At 46.9% G+C, this 19625-nt stretch overlaps 2 protein-coding genes across 2 annotated transcripts in view; both read right to left on the reverse strand.

The window, feature by feature from the left end:
* Window positions 1-7674, reverse strand: part of Piwil4 (piwi like RNA-mediated gene silencing 4) — a 41371-nt gene extending 33697 nt beyond the window's left edge. The window contains exons 1-3 of the mRNA XM_060369493.1: window positions 7213-7674; window positions 3608-3739; window positions 1461-1675 (exon numbers count right to left, since the gene is read on the reverse strand). Of these exons, the coding sequence (XP_060225476.1) occupies window positions 1461-1675; window positions 3608-3739; window positions 7213-7324 (459 nt within the window). The 5' untranslated portion in view covers window positions 7325-7674. The remainder of the gene's footprint in view (window positions 1-1460; window positions 1676-3607; window positions 3740-7212) is intronic.
* A 6852-nt stretch (window positions 7675-14526) lies between these two features.
* On the reverse strand, window positions 14527-18687 carry Fut4 (fucosyltransferase 4). Its single transcript, XM_021635139.2, has one exon. It carries the CDS (start codon window positions 18165-18167, stop codon window positions 16866-16868), a length of 1302 nt encoding a protein of 433 aa, XP_021490814.2. The 5' UTR covers window positions 18168-18687; the 3' UTR covers window positions 14527-16865.
* Between the last annotated feature and the right edge of the window lie 938 nt (window positions 18688-19625).

Genomic DNA, 19625 nt, shown 5'->3' on the forward strand with positions numbered 1-19625 from the left:
CACAAAGAGACTCTTCAAACCCAAATAAGTGCGACAGAAATGTGCAGGTTGGCAGGGCAGAGGTGGAGGAGTGTGCCTGAGTCCAATGAAAGGGAAGCAGAGAGCAGTATCATCGTTCAGATGCTCACCAAACAGGGACAGGACATAAACCAAACAAGGACCACATCAATCTTGTGTCTGCACCCAGCATCACCTGATCTGGGAATAAGGCTAACAGCCCCATGCTCTGTCTTAGAGCCTACATGTTCCCTGTCTCCTCACCAGACCTTGTCCCCAGCATGGAAATATGTGGACACACGTGACCTGCTAGTTCTCAACTGAAGTGAGCAGTGCTAATATCTCCCTGGCACATACAGAACAGAATTTTTCTACCAGACCACTCCAGTGACACACGAGTGACTTCTAACGCCACCAAAGCCACTCAGCTACTGCTATGAAAGTCACTCTGAGAACAAGATTTAATCCCGACAAGACACTGGAAATACAGTATGTAAATATAAGAAGATGCGTTGCATGCTACCCATGTGTCACCGGACGAAGGACTTGAAGGGAAACAAAAACATTTTTAAATGCACAGCTCAGCTGCTCTGAGCCAGCAGACCTCACCATTTTTCAAATATTTCAAGGTCCTAAGAAGGATAAGGAAATACTCGTTTCTGACCTGGGTAAGATCACAAAGATCTTGTATCAATTTTTACCTATATTATTGGCACCATAGTGCCTAAAGATGTTGAGCCCGTTGACTAAGCTTTCTGACTGGAATTATCAAAGATCTAATTCTGTGTTCTAGTGTAACTTTTTAAAATCTAGTAATTATAATCTTGCTTTAAAGTAGAATATGGAGAGAACTATGCACACTGATATCTATTCGAAGACTGATAATGTTGAACATCTGGGGAAAATGGGTTAAGAGAAAAGCAACTAAACTACTTCAATGGTGTCATTTTGCAAACACTCTTAGACTTGACATCAGTCACTCATCTTGCTTATGACCAAGTGATGAAAGAAATGACGGTCCTATATTCAGAAACTGATGTGAAGTTATCTGGCCACACAGATACCCTGCGCAGGGCAAGAGGACTGAGTAGCTCCAAAGCCATGGAGATGGTGATTGTGCAGGCCTCACCTGCTTGGGGAAGGTTTACAAGGACATCTGTCCTAGGAACCTGCAGCTCCTGAATGTTTAGCACACTGGAGCATCAGTTTCATCTACGATATCAATGGCTGACGATGCCTTAGGAAACCTCTGAACTCAAGCTAGGGAGCAGAAAAGAGCTAAGAAGCAATGGAAACACTCCTTTAGATTGTCATGAAAATCAATGATATTCTCTACATACATGTAATAAGCAAATATACTCATTCAAGCATGCATGCACATGTACGTTTGTGCCTGCGTATACACACACACACACACACACACACACACACACACACACGCTGAAATACTAATCACACTGTACCTTTTGGTCCAGCTTTTCTGAGAGGAAAAGGCTGGTGCCATCAAATGCTTTTGCCTTGTCCAGGATTATTCTGTGATTATAAAGCAAAGCAGTCTTCAGCCTCCTAGAGGCCAAATCTGGGCTGTACGTGACATTGTACTGGTACAGCTGCCAATCCTGGGGCAAATCTAAACTAAAGAGATTCGTGACCAGCCGCACAGGTATCCCGCTGGAACCTGAGGAGGAGGAAAAATGTCTTTCACCAGAAGAACACATCATGTTAACATTAATCCTGTTTTAAAATTTTGACATGGACAGTGCCTGACACAAAGCAGGGGCTTCCGATCACTTTCAACCAGGTAATAATGCCATTGGGAGTTACTACGTGCAGAGCAGGTCTCTGGAAGCAGAGGGAAGGGTGTGACCTTCCAACCTCTGGGGAAGAGAAGCGTCTGAACACAACTGCCCTGACACCTTCCAGATGTGATTCCATCTGCAGGTGATTCTGTGATTCCAGTCAGCTTGATGGTCTCAGGTGCTGTCAGTTTTCGCTGCTGACATCACAGCCACAAGAAAAATAAAAGCCGATCCCACTCTCACCGTGAACAGTTTAACTCCCCAGCCTCTGGGAAATCCAGATAATCAGAGTTTCACCAGGAGTTAGAAAGTTCTGACAAAGTTCCATCCATGGTTGGACCACTGTGGAAGTCCCCCAAAGAGGCCAACAGAGCCTCTGAGAAGGATCAGGGACTCCTGTCTAGAAGCAGGATGACTTGGGTCTCTATTTTTATGGGCACATGGAGCCCATGTGTGCTTCTTGGAATTCCTTCCCCTATAGACATTTTCCCTCAGAGCTTGAAATTCTACAGGGCAAAATCAGAGCCAGCTGCAAGGAGGACACCACAAGCTCCTCCCCAGGACAGAACCTAAGAGAGTAAAAACGGCTTCTTTTTCTGGCTTGTCTTCACAGAAAAAAACCCAATTTGTATCTTTCTACAATGCACACACTAGTTTGCTTTTTTATGGAGAAAGTGGAAATGCAAGTCCCCAAGGGCATAAGAAATAAACAGTGCTTGTATGCCGTGGCGCTCCCTCAGCCTTGGCCCTTGACACATGTCTCTGGAGGAGGCAAGAGACAATCATGTCATTTTTGCTTAAAAAAAAAAGTTGTCCTCGGCATCACATTCCAGCCTGTCATTACACAGGCTGAGAGAAATCAACGTATACCGTCAGAACTGGCAGGACTTGGAAATTACTGCGCCAGCACCTTCAAACTGCAGCAAGCCCCATCCGTGCTGGGGTTGGGAAGGTTCGTGAGTCCATGGGTTTTACTGTGTGTGTTGGGGGGTGTGTGTTAAAAAGACTTCTCTTCATTATCTTCTGTGCATGGAAGCTAGAAGGGCGTGAAACTCCTCGGACCTGGAGTTGCAAGCGTTTGCGAGCTGCCTAATGTGAGTGGTTGGAACTTCAATCCTGATACCGTAGTATGTGTTCCTAACCACCCATCCATCTCTCCACCCCAACAACAGCATAAAAAAACAAAAAAACACCAGCATACAGTGAGGTATGCACCATTGAAGAAACTTTGGCTTCAGTTGTGTATCTGCTTGCTAGATAATAGTGTCTATTTCTAATGGTTCTGCATATATGTACATATATATTTGACATACACATATATGTGATCTATATATGTATATATATATATCAAACACAGAAATTTCCATCAGTGGGGAGGGATCCTCAAAGCCTCCTGCAAATCCAAAGAAAACCAACTTCCCAGAAGATACATCAGCTCACAACTGTGTATACAATTTCAAAAGGAGCCTGGAGTCTGGATGAAGACATGTCCTCACTGGCTGTGATTTCCTTTCTACAGCTAAAATCCCCACAGGCTGATCCTCCACATAGGGTAAGGGTTGGGAAAGGGAATCTTTCTGTGCCCCCAAGTGAGAAGAAGATGTCTTTTCTAAAAGTGAGATGTGGGTTGAAAAAGAAAATAGTTTTGTGTTTCTGACAATAAAGCTGACACACTTAGAATGCCTTCCACACACAGACGCTGTCAACGCCTATCAGGTTGATTAACAAACTTACCTATTTTAGAACTAGAAATTTAAATTCCATAGCAACACTTGATGGTCTTTAAAAAGTAACAAGAAGGGGCTGGCTACCTGTTTTACAATCTTTTACATGAGCCAACTTCTCTCTGGTACAGACACCCAAATCTACAAAGTCCCGTCTGTCTTCGCCTCTCATTTCCCTGAACGTACGTCCACCATCACCGGAAGAGACACCAGCCTCATCTGAAACAAGAAGATAACACAGTGTGACAGACTGCACGCACCCTCTACATCAGGACCACACTGACAGTCAGAACTCAGGTTTTCACTAAAACGTGCCTGCACTGCTCACATGTTCCTGCCTGTACCAAGGACTTTCTCTCAACACTGAAAAGTCCAGAGAAGGCCTGGAATGTTTAGTTAGAAATGAGACTGAGTGTTAGCTTTTACCATACCACAGACGTCCTCTTCTTGGCTCATAAGACAGCTGCACTGTGTGCCCCCGTTCCACGTGTTAACCAGTGACAGTCACTTCTCCTTTAGCTATTGGGTGGCTACACTCTGAAGAAACTCAGGCTAGGACAACCTACACTGACCTCTGCACAGAGGGCCGAGTCTCTAGACTTCCGCATGTGAATAAAGAAACCACCCGGCACAGCCACCAATAATCACCGTAGGTTATTCCTTAAGAAGGGAAGACAGAGTCCACCTCAGTGTCTACCGTTTACATTCGGCAAGCCTGTTTCCCTCTGAGTGACTTCTGTTTAAGTGCACACAGAAGACGGTAGCTTTTAAACAGCTTCAGCACTTGGAAGGTAACTTCAAACCATCAAAATCCCAGCCTTTACTGCGAAACAACATGGCTGCCAGTGTGCTGACCCTCTGGGCTCTGGTTTTGTCTGTCCTGTGACGTAGCCACTGCGTGCTGTCCCCAGATGTCCCTACCACCTGCTCCAAACTTCCTCCCGGATCCTTCTCCATGGACATGGACTCTTTCAGTGACTGATTTTAACTGACCATCTAGCTCTCTCACTGCTCCTGATTTCAGGTGATTTTTAGATAGTTTAGAATTTTAAACTACCAGGGCCTGAGTAAGAGCTCAGCGGTTAAGAACGCTTGTGGAAAAGCAGAGTTCCACTCCTAGACCCCACATCAAGTGGCTCACAATTACTCCAGGGGAATCCAATGCCTCTGGCCTCACCCACAGACACACAAAATACACATCATTAAACATAAAATCAAAATTTATTTTTTAAAAATGTTCAAACTAGGCGGAGAGGTGGTGGCACCAGGAGGAGCAGGCAGATCTCTGAGCTCACAGCCTGCCTGGTCTACATAGTGTTCCAGGACCGCCAGGGATACACAGAGAAACCCTGTCTTGGAAAAAACAACAACAACAAAAACAAGAAGAAAAACAAAAAACAAAACAAAACAAAAAAGTTCAAACTACAATAGAATGGCAATTCTCAGAAACTGGATGGATGAGAAATGGGAAGTTATTTTTAACAAATAGTAAATGTCAGTTTTACAACACAAAAGAGTTCCAGAGATAGATGCCAGCGGTAACTATACAATATAACTGGACTTAAAAAGCCAGGACTGTACACTTAAGGAAAAAATTTAGGTTATAGGTATATTTAGGTTATATGTATATGTATAATTTAGGAAAATCAACAAAAATTCAGTCTGTCTTCAAAGAATAGACTGTTTTTATCCTGGAAACAGGGATAATGATAATGTTTGGGCAATAATGCTTGGCCCACAGGCTGCCTCTCAGAGCAGGCCTCTGTGTCCATGCAGTACATTCTCATTGCAGTTCAGATCACTATGCACATGGACCTGGAAAGCCCCCACCCAGACAGACAGCCACATGGGAGATGGACTCGGAGAGTCTGTGGGCTTACAGACTCACTCACCAATGACTTCATTCCATGGTCAGAATTAGAGACATGGTAGACAGGTTTCACTCAGGGATATGAAATGAACTCTGTTCTCAGGTTCATTTCAACACCCTGGCATTAGGGAAAAACAAATGTCTCTTTTTTAAGCCCCCCAGTCAGTGGTACTTACTTCCTTGCAGCAGCCCAAGGAAAATCCAATACACCTGGCATGCCAGCTCAAGCTGTGTGGCCTAGATCGGACAAGAATCCCGAGGCTGAACCTGGCTTTGCTAGGAGGCCTGATGTATCCCCCAGGTGTGAGGGAAAATGAACCAGAGCTTGGTTTCTCCCATCCAGGAAGATAGGTGCTTTGGCATTTCTGCTCTGTATTTTTGGAATTTTTTTTTCAAGGGGAATGTAACTCATTTGGCTTGTTTAGCACAAATGAGACCCTGACTCCAATCCCAGAACCACAAAAAATGGTGTGGTGGTGTACACCTGTAATTCCAGGACTGAAGGGTTGGGGAGGGCAGAGGCAGGAGAATCAGAAGTTCAAGGTCATCTTCGGGAATACAGTAATTTTCAGGCTGGCTGGGATCTGAGACTCACTCTGTGTCAAGGTGGGTGGGTTTCAAAATTACTCACTGAGCAGAAAGAATCAGACCAGCTTCCCCATATGGATTTCCATGTCCCAGGCACCCCCAGGAAGCCCAGAGAATCCACAACGAACATGAAAAGGGGAGCAGAGCTGCGGTGGCTGTCTGATGTCTCAGGGCTTGATGGGTCCCCTCTGCTCTGCTTAGGCTGAAGGAGGTCACGGAAGCAGACCCAGTGGCACTTACGTGGCTGTGAAATGCTGCTGGCTCCTCTGCTGGAGGCCTGACTCTCCCCAGGACTGGCAGAGGTGGCCTACAAAGCAGGCAGAAAGTGTGGTCAGATTTAAACCAACTCACAAGCCACAAGGCTATCAGAAGGCAAAAAAACGGTGTCATGACTGATAGCGTAGATTACCATGATCCAGAGGTAGAAACTCTTGAGAGACAAGAGGGAGGGTGGCCATGCTCCACAGAAGGCTAAGGAGAAGCTGACTCCCTTTCCACAAGCTATTAGCCTGAGTCATGCTAGCATCTGAGCATGAACCAGGTAACCATGTTGGTCCCCAGAGGTCTAAGATGTGGAAGTGGGACCCTGAGCATGGGATGAACCCTGGAAGTGCAGTTCACAAAACAGTTAAGGACAGAGCCCTTAGTATTTTCTCTGCAGGAAACTTCTCCTTGCCCAATAAATTATTGTATGTTGCCTGTTTAAAAAGAAAAAGAAAATAAGTAAAGACAGAAAGGAGAGAGACAGAGAGTGAAAGAAAGTCAAGAGAACTCCACTCAATGATAACAAGGGCAAAATGATCACAAACCACCAGTTCTGGTCTGAGACTAAAAGGTTCTTCAAAAGCGGATGTATACAGTTGGTATACAGTTGTTATTCGGGATTGGTCCTGTCACCCAGCAAACAGCCACACTCCAAATGTTTGCTCAACCAACAGCAGCTGATCTAAGCCACGTACATCTGAATCTGAGACGATTTCTGCCACCTGTTATCAGGGACAACTGTAGCGCACCGAAAGAGGGGGAGGCTTAATTCATGTTTTGTCTGTCTTTCTTTCGTTTATTCTCCCTTTTTTCCTACTTTCCAATCAACTGAACTAAAGCTAAGAAAGGAGGAGGCAGCTACATACCTCCTAGCCACAGTGCTTTTTTGCACTTCCGGATCTTAAGAGTATACACTTGGAAGAAAAAAGGTGGGAGAGGCTGGCGGAGGAAAGCATTGCCCAGGATGGACACAGAGAGTAGAGCCAAACACTCACGGTGACGACTCCTGGGGCGCACCCCACTTCCCTGCGGCTGTGGCCTGGGGTGATGCCTCGCGCCCTTACTCGGGCCCGTCCACTCATGTTCCTGGGTGTCCCGAGGTTTTATAGAGCTGGTGAGCCTCGGCACAGGTGTTTCTTCTGGGAAGAAGATGGTGAAGCTGTGCTTAGGAGATTGAAAGTAGTCAGTTTCCTGAGATGGTGTGGCAAACAGCAACCGAAGCGTGGGTGGGCTTGTACCCCCAGAATGCGCAAGAGCACGTGGGGCGGGGCAAGGCGGGGGTGGGCCTCGAGTAGCCTCGCGGGAATCTCTCCATCGCTGTCTCTTTTTCTTTTATTTTTTTTTTGTCTCCTTTTGACACTTTTTTTTTTCTTTAGGCCCCCTCATTTGCTATAAACACCCAGCTGGCAGTTTTTATCATTTTGAGGATGTCTCTCTCTGCTACTGGTTTTTGGAAATTACCCAAGTATAAACGTATGTGAGAGTTGCATCACACACCACTCTGGACCTGAGAGGAAGCTTGTGCCACTGTTATCTGAGTGTTGTTAGGGTTGTGCCCCGAGAAGGGGTGAGAGCAGGTGAAAGTGTGGGCGGTTAATAGATGGACCATTAGACAAACGTTTGGAACAGTGTCCTAGAGAGGGAGGTAGCAACGCGAGTCAATCTTAAAAGAAATTAGGTTGGGGGCTGGGGAGGCCTTAGTGGTTGAGAGTATTCTTGTTGCTGCTTCAGAGGACCAGGGTTTGGCTCTCAGCACCTACATAGTGACTCACAACCATCTGGAGCTCCAGTTTCAGAGGACCCAACACCCTCTTCTGGCCTGCTGGGGCCCCTGCATGCTCCTGGCGCTCAGACAGACACACAAATAATAATGTGTTTGAAAAGTATAATTCAGGCGAAGTGTGTAGAGTCTTGAAAACTCTTAAGAGACACAAGATGAGGGGAGCTTCGAGGACGACTTAGTTGGGGACAAAGCTGCTTGTGTGGCTCCCAAGGAGTCACCACATGCTCTATCTCAGTCAGGTAAGAGGGGTATTGTAGCAGGGACCTGCAGGTACTGTGGTCAGTGCTCCGCTGGGGGCCTCCTAGCAGGAGATGCAACCGTTGTGGTTTGGGAGGGAAGCTCCAATTGCCCAATCAACAGCATTCGGATAATAACGCAGGATATCAGGAAGGATATGAAATACCAGGGGAGGTGAAACATTCTGTCCTGCAGGCAAACTCTTCCAGTCAGGAAATAAGCTACTCAAAGGCTTCACCAAGTCCCTAAAGCTGACCAGATACACTAGGCAGCTCCATCCCCAATCCTATAGAAGCTGTAAAGGAGAGCTGAGAGACGCTGTCAGACAAGACCCTTAGAAGAGGGTCAAACCAACTCAACTGCCCAAGCCTGTTGAGCTGCCTCACATTTCGCAGTGAGCTCCAGGTTTCCAGTCTTCATCAATGGTCACCCATGCCGGGTGGACCTTTTGGTGACTGACACAGCTGTCATTCTGTCATTTCTACTCCTGTAAGTAACCGAGAATCCATATTCCTGTAAGTAACCCCCAAAAAACCCAAGTTGGGCTTTGTTGGTATCCTTACTTTGGTCTGTTATTACTCCCATATCATGTTCCCCCAGGACTATAGTGTCAGTGAACACTGACCCAAAAGGATACAAAGTCTGGAACTGCACCCAGCAAAGCTGCTGGGGGTGCCAGCCATTTCAACTTCTTGGACAAGAGCAGTCTGATCCATTTCCTTCCAGCAACAGGAAAGCACAGCCAGGTGTCTAAACAACAAAGAAAAAGGATGTGGGAAGCAGGGATTAAGAGCAGCAGTAGCAAAAAAATTAATTCCTCTTGTTTCTTAGAATATTCAAAAGCTGGGATGATAAAGTCAAGGGGTAAACAGTTTAAAGCATAAATAACAAACGAGAACTCTCATAACACACTGAATATGCCATATGGCTATCTAGATTAAAGCCCAGAGTTTGAAAAATGATGATTATTACTATTTAAAGAAAAGCACGCGCATACAGGCTTCTTGTCTTATGTCCCAGTAAAAAGAAAGGGAAAGGAAAGAAAGAGGAGGGAGAAATGAGAGGAGAGGGATAGAGGGGCAGAGAGGGGGAGGGGGAGAAAAAGGAGAAGAGGAAGGAAGGGAGGAACGGAATGATAGGAATGTGTTGATGCAGAAACACCCCTCTCAGTTCCAGAGCTAGTTTATTCTGGAACCAAACTCTCAGTGACCATGGCCTGAGAACGTGGGGCTAGGTTACCGTAGGTTCCAGGTTCCAATATGGAAGCAGGTTCTTGTAGTTTTTCTGGTAACGGAACAAAGAAAGTTATAAACTACTGCACTTTTAGAATACATTGGTCGGAACATCCGGGATGCAGATTACTTACTGAAGGATGGAGGAGTCATCCACCACTGCAGGCCTCAGACGATACACTTTAATCACCGTTGGCCGACACAGATCTTTTTTCAGTTCTCATTCACAAAAGAACCAATAGCAGATAGGCAGGCAGCAAAAACACAGGAAAAAAGAAGGAAGGGGTGGACTGGACACAAAGCAGGGCTTTACAATCCAGTCTGAGAAAATGAGCCATCACTTCTCTCGGGCACTCATGGTTAGTGGTGGGTCACCCAAACACGACCAGACTCTCAGAGGGCGATCACATGACTGTGGATATTAGGAGACCAGGATTAATGGATGTCACTGTCCCACTGTCTTTCACTGAAAGGTAGTGATCAGAGGCAGTTTGAGCTTAAACTGTACAGACCAGGAGCTTTGCAAATAACAATTCTTAGCTATATCCTCTGGCAGATAGCGTCCGTTCAAAAGCTGTGTCTTTGTTCTTTCCCAAGAAGGCTCCACAAACCACAAGGGCTTCTGGCATTAGCTTGAGGCATTACTGCTTGATAGCCAAGATAGCGAGCAGACTTAGAAGCCTTCTTAAATGTTGACTTAACCTCCGGAGAGCCAGAAAACCAGAGGGTATGGCAGGTGTGCCTAGTTGCTAGGAGAGCGCAATCCCCTGTGGGGATTAGTCATTTTGAAGGTGCTACTTGAGCTCAGCTCCCGTTTTTTAACTGTACTGTTAGCGACAATGATCAGGTAGAATGTCCCGTGGCCAGAGGCTGCAGCACTGGCATTTTTCTGTATAGCATCAGAGGAACTTAGTTTGTGCTGGGGGGACACTTCCCTGAATTGCAGGACTCTGATGAGGGCTCCTATGAGGACTTCAGGCTATGGTTCCACACTTGCTCTTACATCTCCTCCTTTAACAGACATTTATTGTGGCAATAGCATATGTTGGAGTTCTTTGTTGTTGACACAAAGGCTACAGATCTCATCTTAAATAGAAATAAGGGATAGTTTATCCTGGAGCCATTTTGGGTGACCACGGCCCAGATTCCAGGTTCCAATGTGGAAGCAGTTTCAGAGTTTTAAAGAACAGAAAGTTATAAATAGAGTTTACTGTAAAAAGCACTGGTGAGTACATCAGAGAAGCAGGACAAAAAAGCATCCTATAGGCTCAGGATGCTACCTAATGACATTTTTTAGCTTTTGGATTGATAGAAACTGGTTGCCTGGTAAATTAATAGATTCTGAAAGGTTTTCTTTATCTACTGTCACAAGCTGTTTAGTTCTGACACAGAGTGCAAGAAATGGTTGTTCTGGAAAGCCAGAAGAACTTAGCCCAAGGGAAGGCAATTAGCCCTGGACTTGCAACTTTCCAGTCTCTCCACAGTACTGAAATTCAGATCAGCCAATCCGCCCCTGCAGATTCCTGCCAGGGGTTTTTGCAGCTTCGTCTCAGGGGTTTTCATTCACATTGTCTGCATAGCCACTTCCGCGGTGAGAACACACCCACCGGAGTGCAGTGTCCTCGCCTTCATCTTATTTACATCTCGAAGTCCTAGCGCAGAGCATGCGCACAGGAGGCACTCCAGACACATGGATTAATTATTAGCATTCTACGTCTCCGCCTTTGAAAAGATCCTTTACAGGTGCTTAGCCTATGCTCTTATGGGACATTCTCTTTACCGTAGTATTAGATGAGACTCGGCGATTTAAAATTGCACTCGTTTCTTCATCTATTGTATAGGTGTGTGTCTGCGTATGGGCATGAGTGTGCCGTACACACAATAGAAGTCAGAGGTGATTTGGGGGAGTCTGTTTGCTCCTTGCACTAGGTGGGGCCTGAAGATCAAACTCCGGTCATCAGGCCAGTGCTTCATCCACTGAGCCATCTCCTTGCGCCGAGCTACAGTAGTTTAAAAGATACTAAAGATCTCTAAATGAATCTCATAAAAATCCAATTCTTTAAATCTTACTTGAAGTAGTTTTACAAGGCTTTACAGGCAATGGGAATGTGCTTTATATTCTTCACATACACACCCCCTCATTTTCATTAAAAAAAAAAAATGTTGGCGGTTGTTTCCGAAAGTCAATTTCTTTAAAAAGTGGATATTGAGAACCAGTGAAATATGTTAACTGGGATTAAATGAAGGGCAATAAATGAATGTTTTCCCAGATTTTAAAAAAGTGACATTCATTAAGCATTCAAGAATTTGCTATAATGAATCTGGTTTTTATGTTTATTTCTTGTTCAGCAAGTTCATGCTTTGATTTCACTCCCATCTGCCCACAGAGGCTGTTTCAAGCTGCACAAAGGTTTCTTCTCAGCAAAAGGCATGATGGATGGTGCTCTTTAACCTGGCCTTCATTCTGGTGCACACACCCCACTTTCTTCTGCCTCATTTGGCCTTCAGTCCTCATGCTTTCCCTGTCTCCTCTTCTCCCCGCTCTCCTTTTCTTCAGGCTCACCTTGTCGGGTTCTCTTCCCTTGGTCTCACAGACTTCATGTCTATTTCACTTTTTGCTCTCCAACCAACTTCACACTTTTTTTTTTTTAGATTTTTTAAACACTTAAAGAAAAAGATTTATTTATTATTTATACAACATTCTGCCTGCAAACCAGATCTTCCTATAGATGGTTATGAGCCACCATGTGGTTGACTGGGAATTGAACTCAGACCTTTGGAAGAACAGTGAATGTTCTTAACCTCTGAGCCATCTCTCCAGCCCCAACTTCACACTTTTAACTCACATGTTATTGAATCTTCTTCTCTGAGAGTCCTGGTCCTATTAGTTGGCCATGGTGACTTTTTGTTTGGTACTTAAGTTAGTATATCACGTGTGTGGCTGGAGAGGACAAGAGAGAAGAGAATCCCTACTATTGGTTGTAACTTGATGTTTTCCTCTGTCAGCGATTCTTGTGTCCTCCCAAAGAGAAAAAAACTTACCTTTTCTGTTCTTGGCCCACCACTCCACCCTTAGGTTTGCAATCTTTGTTCTACCCCAAATTGGCATTACTTAATGTGGCGGACTGAACTCTACTGTTGAGAACACAGGAGCATGTGGGGAAACAAGCCCAGCTGGAACCCAAGGTTGTGCCCTTGCAAACAAGTCACTATAAATTGAAAAGGGGAAGTGAAAAAGAGAAAGGGCAAGCTGAGCTGGGCCTGGTGCAATTCCACACCAGTGTAGAACCGTTGAACTCACAGACTCCACCCACCAACAGAAAGATGCCTGCGGGTCAGAGGTGAACTTGTTATGCTTATAAACAAGGAGCCATTTTCCATGATTGCTTTAATCATTTGTCAAAATAACCTCGGCATATTTACATAAAGACTGGATTTGTTATTTTTTTTTCTTTGTTTGTTTTTAACTTTTATTAGTTACACTTCATTCACTTTGTATCCCCCCCATAAACCCCTCCCTCCTCCCCTCCGAATCCCACCTTCCCTCCCCCTTCTTCACCTTGTCATCCTCTGTGGCCTGGTAAGGCTGAAGACTGGGTTTGTTAAGAGACCTGAGGTCCCGAGACACAGGCAAGAGTGACCTGAAATGTGTACCTGCCCTTACTCACCAAACTCAGCACCAAGAACTTGGCTCCTCTCCTTGGTATCTGAGAACTGTAATGTGCACATGTGCATGTACACACACGTACACACCCACACGTGCACTCAGAGGCAGACGAAAAGCTAAATCCCAGTCTGCCTCCCCCAACTCCATCTCCAGGTTTGCTGTCAGTTTCCTGCTCCTGGATAGGAACCCAGCAGATGGCAATTAACTCTCTAAGCTTTAAGGAGCCAGTTAGCAGAATGAGAGCAAGTGGAACCAGAAGGCCTCTGGAGCTTTTTGTCCAGCCCCTTATTTTGCAGTTCAGGTGACAGTGCTCAAGGGACACGGACGGACACACACACAGGACATATTACTGTCACTTTAGTTAAGTCCTTTCAGGGGTCTGGATCTCGGACCTCCCTCTGGAGGTGATCTTAGCAACCGTTTCTAGGCACATCCTCAGGGCCAGGACTAAGTCAAGGGTCTTACTTCAACCCCTCTGTACCCCCATACATGATTACCTTCAATCAGAGATGAGACTGCCAGAATATAGAAAGCTTCAATAATTTGCCCCAGATCAGACAACTAAGGAATGTTGCAAAGCTGGTCCAGGAGCCCAGCAACACCCACCCCCGGAATTCTTAAATCCTAATTATTAAATCCCCTTCAAGAGATGCCTGTCAAGTTATACTTTTTAAAAAATTGAATTCCCCAAACGTTTTATGTCATCTGTGGACACCCAGCACTGAGTTGGTGAACTCTGACCCAAGGACTGAAGTTAGCAAGCATCCCTGCTGGGTCCTGCATCCTCCTGCCTGCTCCTACACCCTCACAGCAGAGGTCCAGCCTGCAAAGCTTGCAATATATCCACTCTGTCCCTGAGCAGAAAATGTTTCCTAAGCTGTGGTCCAGAGCCTTCAAAGACTGGATTCTGCAAGGCATAGCACTTCACAACGGACAAAATGCCTGGGCACACAACATTTTTCAGGATCCTTTCCTGCGGCTTTCACACGGTACAACGGAAGCTACAACTCAATAACTTAAATCAGTTGCCTGACTTAGGCCACAGATGCAGAAGGCGGCCAAGCCACTGTCTCAGGTTCTGGCTCCCAACTGCAAGCTCTTTCCTGAAGGCACCCTGGCACCCAAACTGTCTTCCTCTTACTGTCAGGGAAGGGTTTGGGAACACAAAAGAATCTTAAGTACTGCCAGCAAGCTCTTCTGAGAATATCCTTCCAGATGTGCTCATGGAATGAGGGTCATCCAGAGGTAAAAAGGTTACATTTGTGATCAACTTGAAAGAAGAACTTAAAGCCGTGACAATCACAGGAAATACACAGCACACTCAGGAGCATTCTTTCTCATAATAAGCATTCCATAAACAAAGGCTAGTTTTACGTGGGTTTAATGAGAAATGTATAGGTGAAACAATCCATATTATTTTAATTTACATAGCTTTATCAAAACACATGTACTTCTAATCTGAAAATACAAGCTTAATAGAAATTGTATGGTCCTAAAATATGGCTCAGCTTTAAGGATTTATTTGGAAAACACAATATGACTCACCTTCCTAGTTTAGATTTATTCTGTAACAGATCTTAAAATTTAATTTCAGATGTAAAATGCATATGAGGATATCCTAAACTCCCTACAAAGTAAGAAGGAAATATGCTTATGGATACATACATATTAAGCCAGCTTTTACTTCCCACAGTAAATTGTCAGGTGTTCTCCCACAGGTCGCAAAAGAGGAACTCTATGCCTGGGTCACTCCTCAGCCAGGTGTCCCCCAGCTGGAAGGCAAAGCTGACCCACATTAGCAAATCTTAACCCCCCTCCCACTGCCCAGTGTAGATCCCCCAAAACAGAGACCCCTGGCCAATATCGAATCAATACTCACTTTTAAAAACAGAACTTTTACGCTGGGCGTGGTGGTATACACCTTTAATCCCAGCCCAAGGGAGGCAGAGGCAGGTGGGTCTCTGAGTTCAAGGCCAGCCTGGTGTACAAAGAGAGTTCCAGGACGACACAGAGAAAACCTGTCTTGAAAACCAAACCAACCTAACAAAACCCCCAAAACTTGTTTGCCTTTGTTGGGCGGCTGGTATTCTGTAGTTGCGCTTCTGCCCACACTGTAAAACTTTAATGAGGCAATGTTATTCACAGCTTTTAATTACTCCTTTTATGGAAGACAGAATAGAAACACCTAGGCCTAAGTGAGCTTTTCAAGCCTACTCGTAACAAGAGCTCTTGGAGGTGAACCTGATCTAAGACTCAGATAACTGTCCTGAGCAAACAGGGGCAGAACTCTGTATACAGCAAATAAATCTCGGACCCTGCCCATGTCAGTGACTAAGGGGCCCAGCTTAATAGCTTGAGGACTTCAGTCAACTGGCTGATTTATGAATGACATTGTGTGACCCAAATCCCTATTCCCCTGTGGCAGTGGTAGACTATAGTTGCCCCACAGAGAAGGCACCTGCTCACACCTCTCTATACCTTCCCTGAGGACACAAGCCCAGTAATTTGGCACAAGCAGGCATGCCCTGACATCTGTTGAACTTGGAAAAATCAATGAGTGTATTTCCAAGATTGGTCCCACAGCTGGACTCAAAGGCACTGGAATCAGTGTACTGAGATGCAGATTCAGAGGAGAATCTGTAGATCTTAGCACTTAACAAAAGAACAGACCATTCACTGTAGGCACTAGTTCAGTTCCATTTAACAAAAAATGGACAGAAACCAAACAACCATATACAGACACAAGTTTTGTTTTGTTTTTGTTTTTTTTTTTCCCCTTTTGCACAAACCCATAGTTCAGTGAAATCTTTTACGGTTCTCTCTGCACAGCACTGCTGAGGGACTAACATTCCAGTTTGAATTTCAGGTCCAGCAGAGACAGAATAAACACATTTGTGGATGTGACGTCATTTATGTTTCTTCCATTTGTAAACACTGGTTAGGAAAAGGGCAAGAATGTTTTTTTTTCATATCTCTATTTTGAATGTTTTCCTGATCCAGGTTATAGGGAACTTTAAAGACAGAATAATCAGGAGAGGCTCATTCACATTGTAAAGGGACTTTCCACTTATTTCTATTAAATACTGCACTCCCATAGGGCCCTGAATTGGGGTGTCACTCTAATGCAGCTTTTCGGGACTAGGTTACTAGTGTGAAGTGAGGCACACCCATGTCTTCATCATAATTTTCCTCAGAGGATAATCTTGCCTCTGGCTTCTATTCCAGGGCTGGGGATATAAACAGCTGGTGAAGGGAATCAATGGCTTCTTATCTTTTCCAGGGTCAGAGTGTTTGAGGAATCCAAACGCCAAAGAAAAACCCGGGTAGAGTTCTTCCACTTTCTCATACCCACCGGCTTTCAAAATCCAGTGCTCTCCTCTCGTTGGTCCAAGCAGACATGGATCAGAGAACAAATATGTCTCAATTTTAGAGTACACATAGACCCCCGATGAGGCCTGTGCCCAAAAGGAAAAGCCACTTCTTCACATGGGCAACAGGTAAGGAAGGGCCTCCTTCCTCACCCAGAGCACCACAGTCCCTTAACAGCCAGCGCAGATCTCCGTAAAAAAGCCATGAGGACCTGGGAATTTTCCCATTCTTGTGCTAAACAATAAAACTGGTAGACTTATCTTTTTCCCATCAAGCAAGCTGGGGATTTAGAAAACTCAGCCAAGGAGATGGAGTCAGTTCACAGCAGAATGGCCTCATCGCTCGAACCAGCCTGCCAAGTTTCGGATGCTCTTGGGCTGGTCCCCGGAGGTCTGCACAGCTTGGCATGTCCGGCACCATGGCTCATCCCAGAAAGAGGTAATGTGCACGGCATAGCTCCGGCGCCAGTGGAAGTAGCGGCGATAGACAGCCACGTTTCGGTCGAGAAAGCGTAGGTAGGCAGCCAGGGAGGCCGCACTGGGGAAGTCGTCCACGTGGATGAAGGCGCCACGAGGCACGAAGCGCTCATAGTTGGCTCGGTCCGGGCCTAGCACCACTGGCACAGCCCCAGCCAGGAAGGCATTCCGCCACAGCTTCTCCGTGATGTAATCCACGTGCTGTGAGTTCTCAAAGGCCAGGTAAAACTTGTAGCGGGCCACAGTGTGCAGCAGCCCGCTGGCTGGCAGTGGTTGCCCGGGTCCCGCCCGGCCAAACACGTCCACAGACACGTGCTGGCTCAGCTGGTGGTAGTAACGGACCCGTGCCTGGCGCTCGTTCCAGTGGCTCACAACCCAGGCCACCAGTCCCCGCTTGCGGGCCAACGGGGGACCCAGGCCTGGCGGCTGGTCAGCTGGATGGCTCCTGGGATAGAGGAAGCCATAGGGCACGAAGACATCAGAGTCCGTCCGGTAGGACAGTGTCCAGTTGAAGAGGCCCCTCGCCAAGCCCCGCAGCCCCGGGGTGTGGGAGGGCGATTCGAAGTTCATCCACACCCAGCGCTGACCCGGGGGTCTAGAGCCTGTGGTCTCCAGGGCTTCGCCGGCTAGCATCACGGCTCCCTCCTGGTCGTCGAACACGCGTAGCTCCAGCGCCTCATCCGTGCGTCCTTGGGCTCCCCAAGGCGGGGGCCAGTCGGGGGGTCCCTTCACCAGGTCGCGGTGGTGGAACAGCACTGCCTGAGCCTCCCCGTAGGCCGCGCGGTCGGTGAGCAAGCGGCAGCCGCTGATGTTGAAGCGCAGGCTGCAATCAGGGGGAGGCCTGGGGTGGCCGCGGCGCCCCTCAAAGGGTTCCCACCAGAGCAGCACGCCCACCGGGCGTGGCGGGGCTGGAGATGCCCAGGGCAGCTGCGGCAGCTGTCTCCAGCAGATGCAGGCGGTCAACGCGGTGCACAGCAGCCCCGCTACGGCGAGCGCAGGGGAGCTCGGGGGAAGTCCCCAGCCTCCGCGCCGTGCGCGTCGCCGGGCCCCCAGTGTCCCCATGCAGCGTCCACGATCGGCGGCCGCGGCTCGCCACGCGTCCACCGGCCGTGAGGGGCGGCACCGGCTCTCATGCTGCCGCTCTCGCCCTGCCAGGGCCATGGAGGGGGCGGGCGGGGCATCCACAGGCCCACGGGAGGTGCCTCGCCCCTCCCAGGTCCAGGACGAGGTGAGCAGGGCGGGCAGCCTTGGCCCGGCGCCACCCTGTCCCTCCCAGACACTGCTCCCTGAGCCCTGCGGGCCGGGACCGGGGCGTTTCCTGCTGCGCCTGCGCTGGCTCCCTTGCCCTGCAGGGCTCCTAAATTGCGCCCAGCTGGCGCCTCCCCGGGGGTCGTGGCCTCCTGAAGCGAGTTCTCCTTTCCCTCTTCTAGGCAAGCCGCAGTCTCGAGACCTCCTCAGAAGCCTCAAAGAGGAGGCGAGGTGGGAGATGCGATCCCACTGCAGAACTCAGCAAAATCAGCTTCCTTCCGTTTCTCCCGGTGCCTGGCCAATGACGACCCGGGGAAGGAGGGAGGACACAAGCCCTAAAACAACTGGAACGTAGTCCAGACCTTGTGGGCTTGCAAAACAGGCCAGCTGTGGAGTCAGGCACCACTGGGGCAGTGTGACTGGTCCTAAGAACATTCCAAAAGGTACCTGCGGGCCCAGGACAGGACAGAAGACAGAAGTGTTATCTCTCCTTGATTCCCCACACAAAAAAAGAAAGAAAGAGAGAGAGAAAGAGAGAAAGAGAGAGAGAGGAGAGAAAGAAGAAAGAAAGAAAGAAAGAAAGAAAGAAAGAAGGAAGGAAGGAAGGAAGGAAGGAAGGAAGGAAGGAAGGAAGGAAGGAAGGAAAAGAGTTTTAAAACTTATTTCACTGGAACTTATAATACACACAACTTTACCCAAAAAAAGGCAGTCTAAATTTGCTTCAGTTTCCCCAGCCTGCAGTTTGTTTTTTTTTTAATTTTAGATTTCTCCAGCTTACAGTTTTGTTTTGTTTTGTTTTGTTTTTTAATTTTAGATCTGTTGATTGTTTTTTATGTATATGGATGTTTCGGAGGTCAGAAGAGAGCATGGGATTGTGAGTCACCATAGATGCTGAGAACTCTGAGAGGGCAACCAGTGCCCTTAAGCACTGAGCCCTCCATTGCTGCAGCCTCTAAACAGTTGGTTTCTGACCATGAATGTAACCATACCACAGCATGAATATTCAGTGTAATGATGTTATGTGAGAACTTCTTAATGCAAACAGACAGGCCATACACAGGCTTGTGGACCACTCTGCCACAGGGGCATATAGCCCCAGTTCGGTTAATTCTAATTTCACTTGTACTCTGATTTTCATAAGCAATTTGATGCCTACTAATGTTGAGTGTTGCTAAATGCCTCTTATATAACCCTTTAGTTATATAACTTCTAACACAAGTCTCTGGTGCAAAACCAGGAGCTATAGGAGCAAGGTTCCTGTCCCCCCACAAATACACCTGGCCCATAGCATTCCTTGTACTACACAGCTGAGGAGGCATAAGCTGTGAATGACCACTGAGGCCCTTGTGTCTCAAGAACATTCTGCTCTTA

This window comes from Meriones unguiculatus, chromosome 1 (genome assembly GCF_030254825.1).
Source record: "Meriones unguiculatus strain TT.TT164.6M chromosome 1, Bangor_MerUng_6.1, whole genome shotgun sequence".
In the NCBI taxonomy this organism is placed as follows: domain Eukaryota; kingdom Metazoa; phylum Chordata; class Mammalia; order Rodentia; family Muridae; genus Meriones; species Meriones unguiculatus.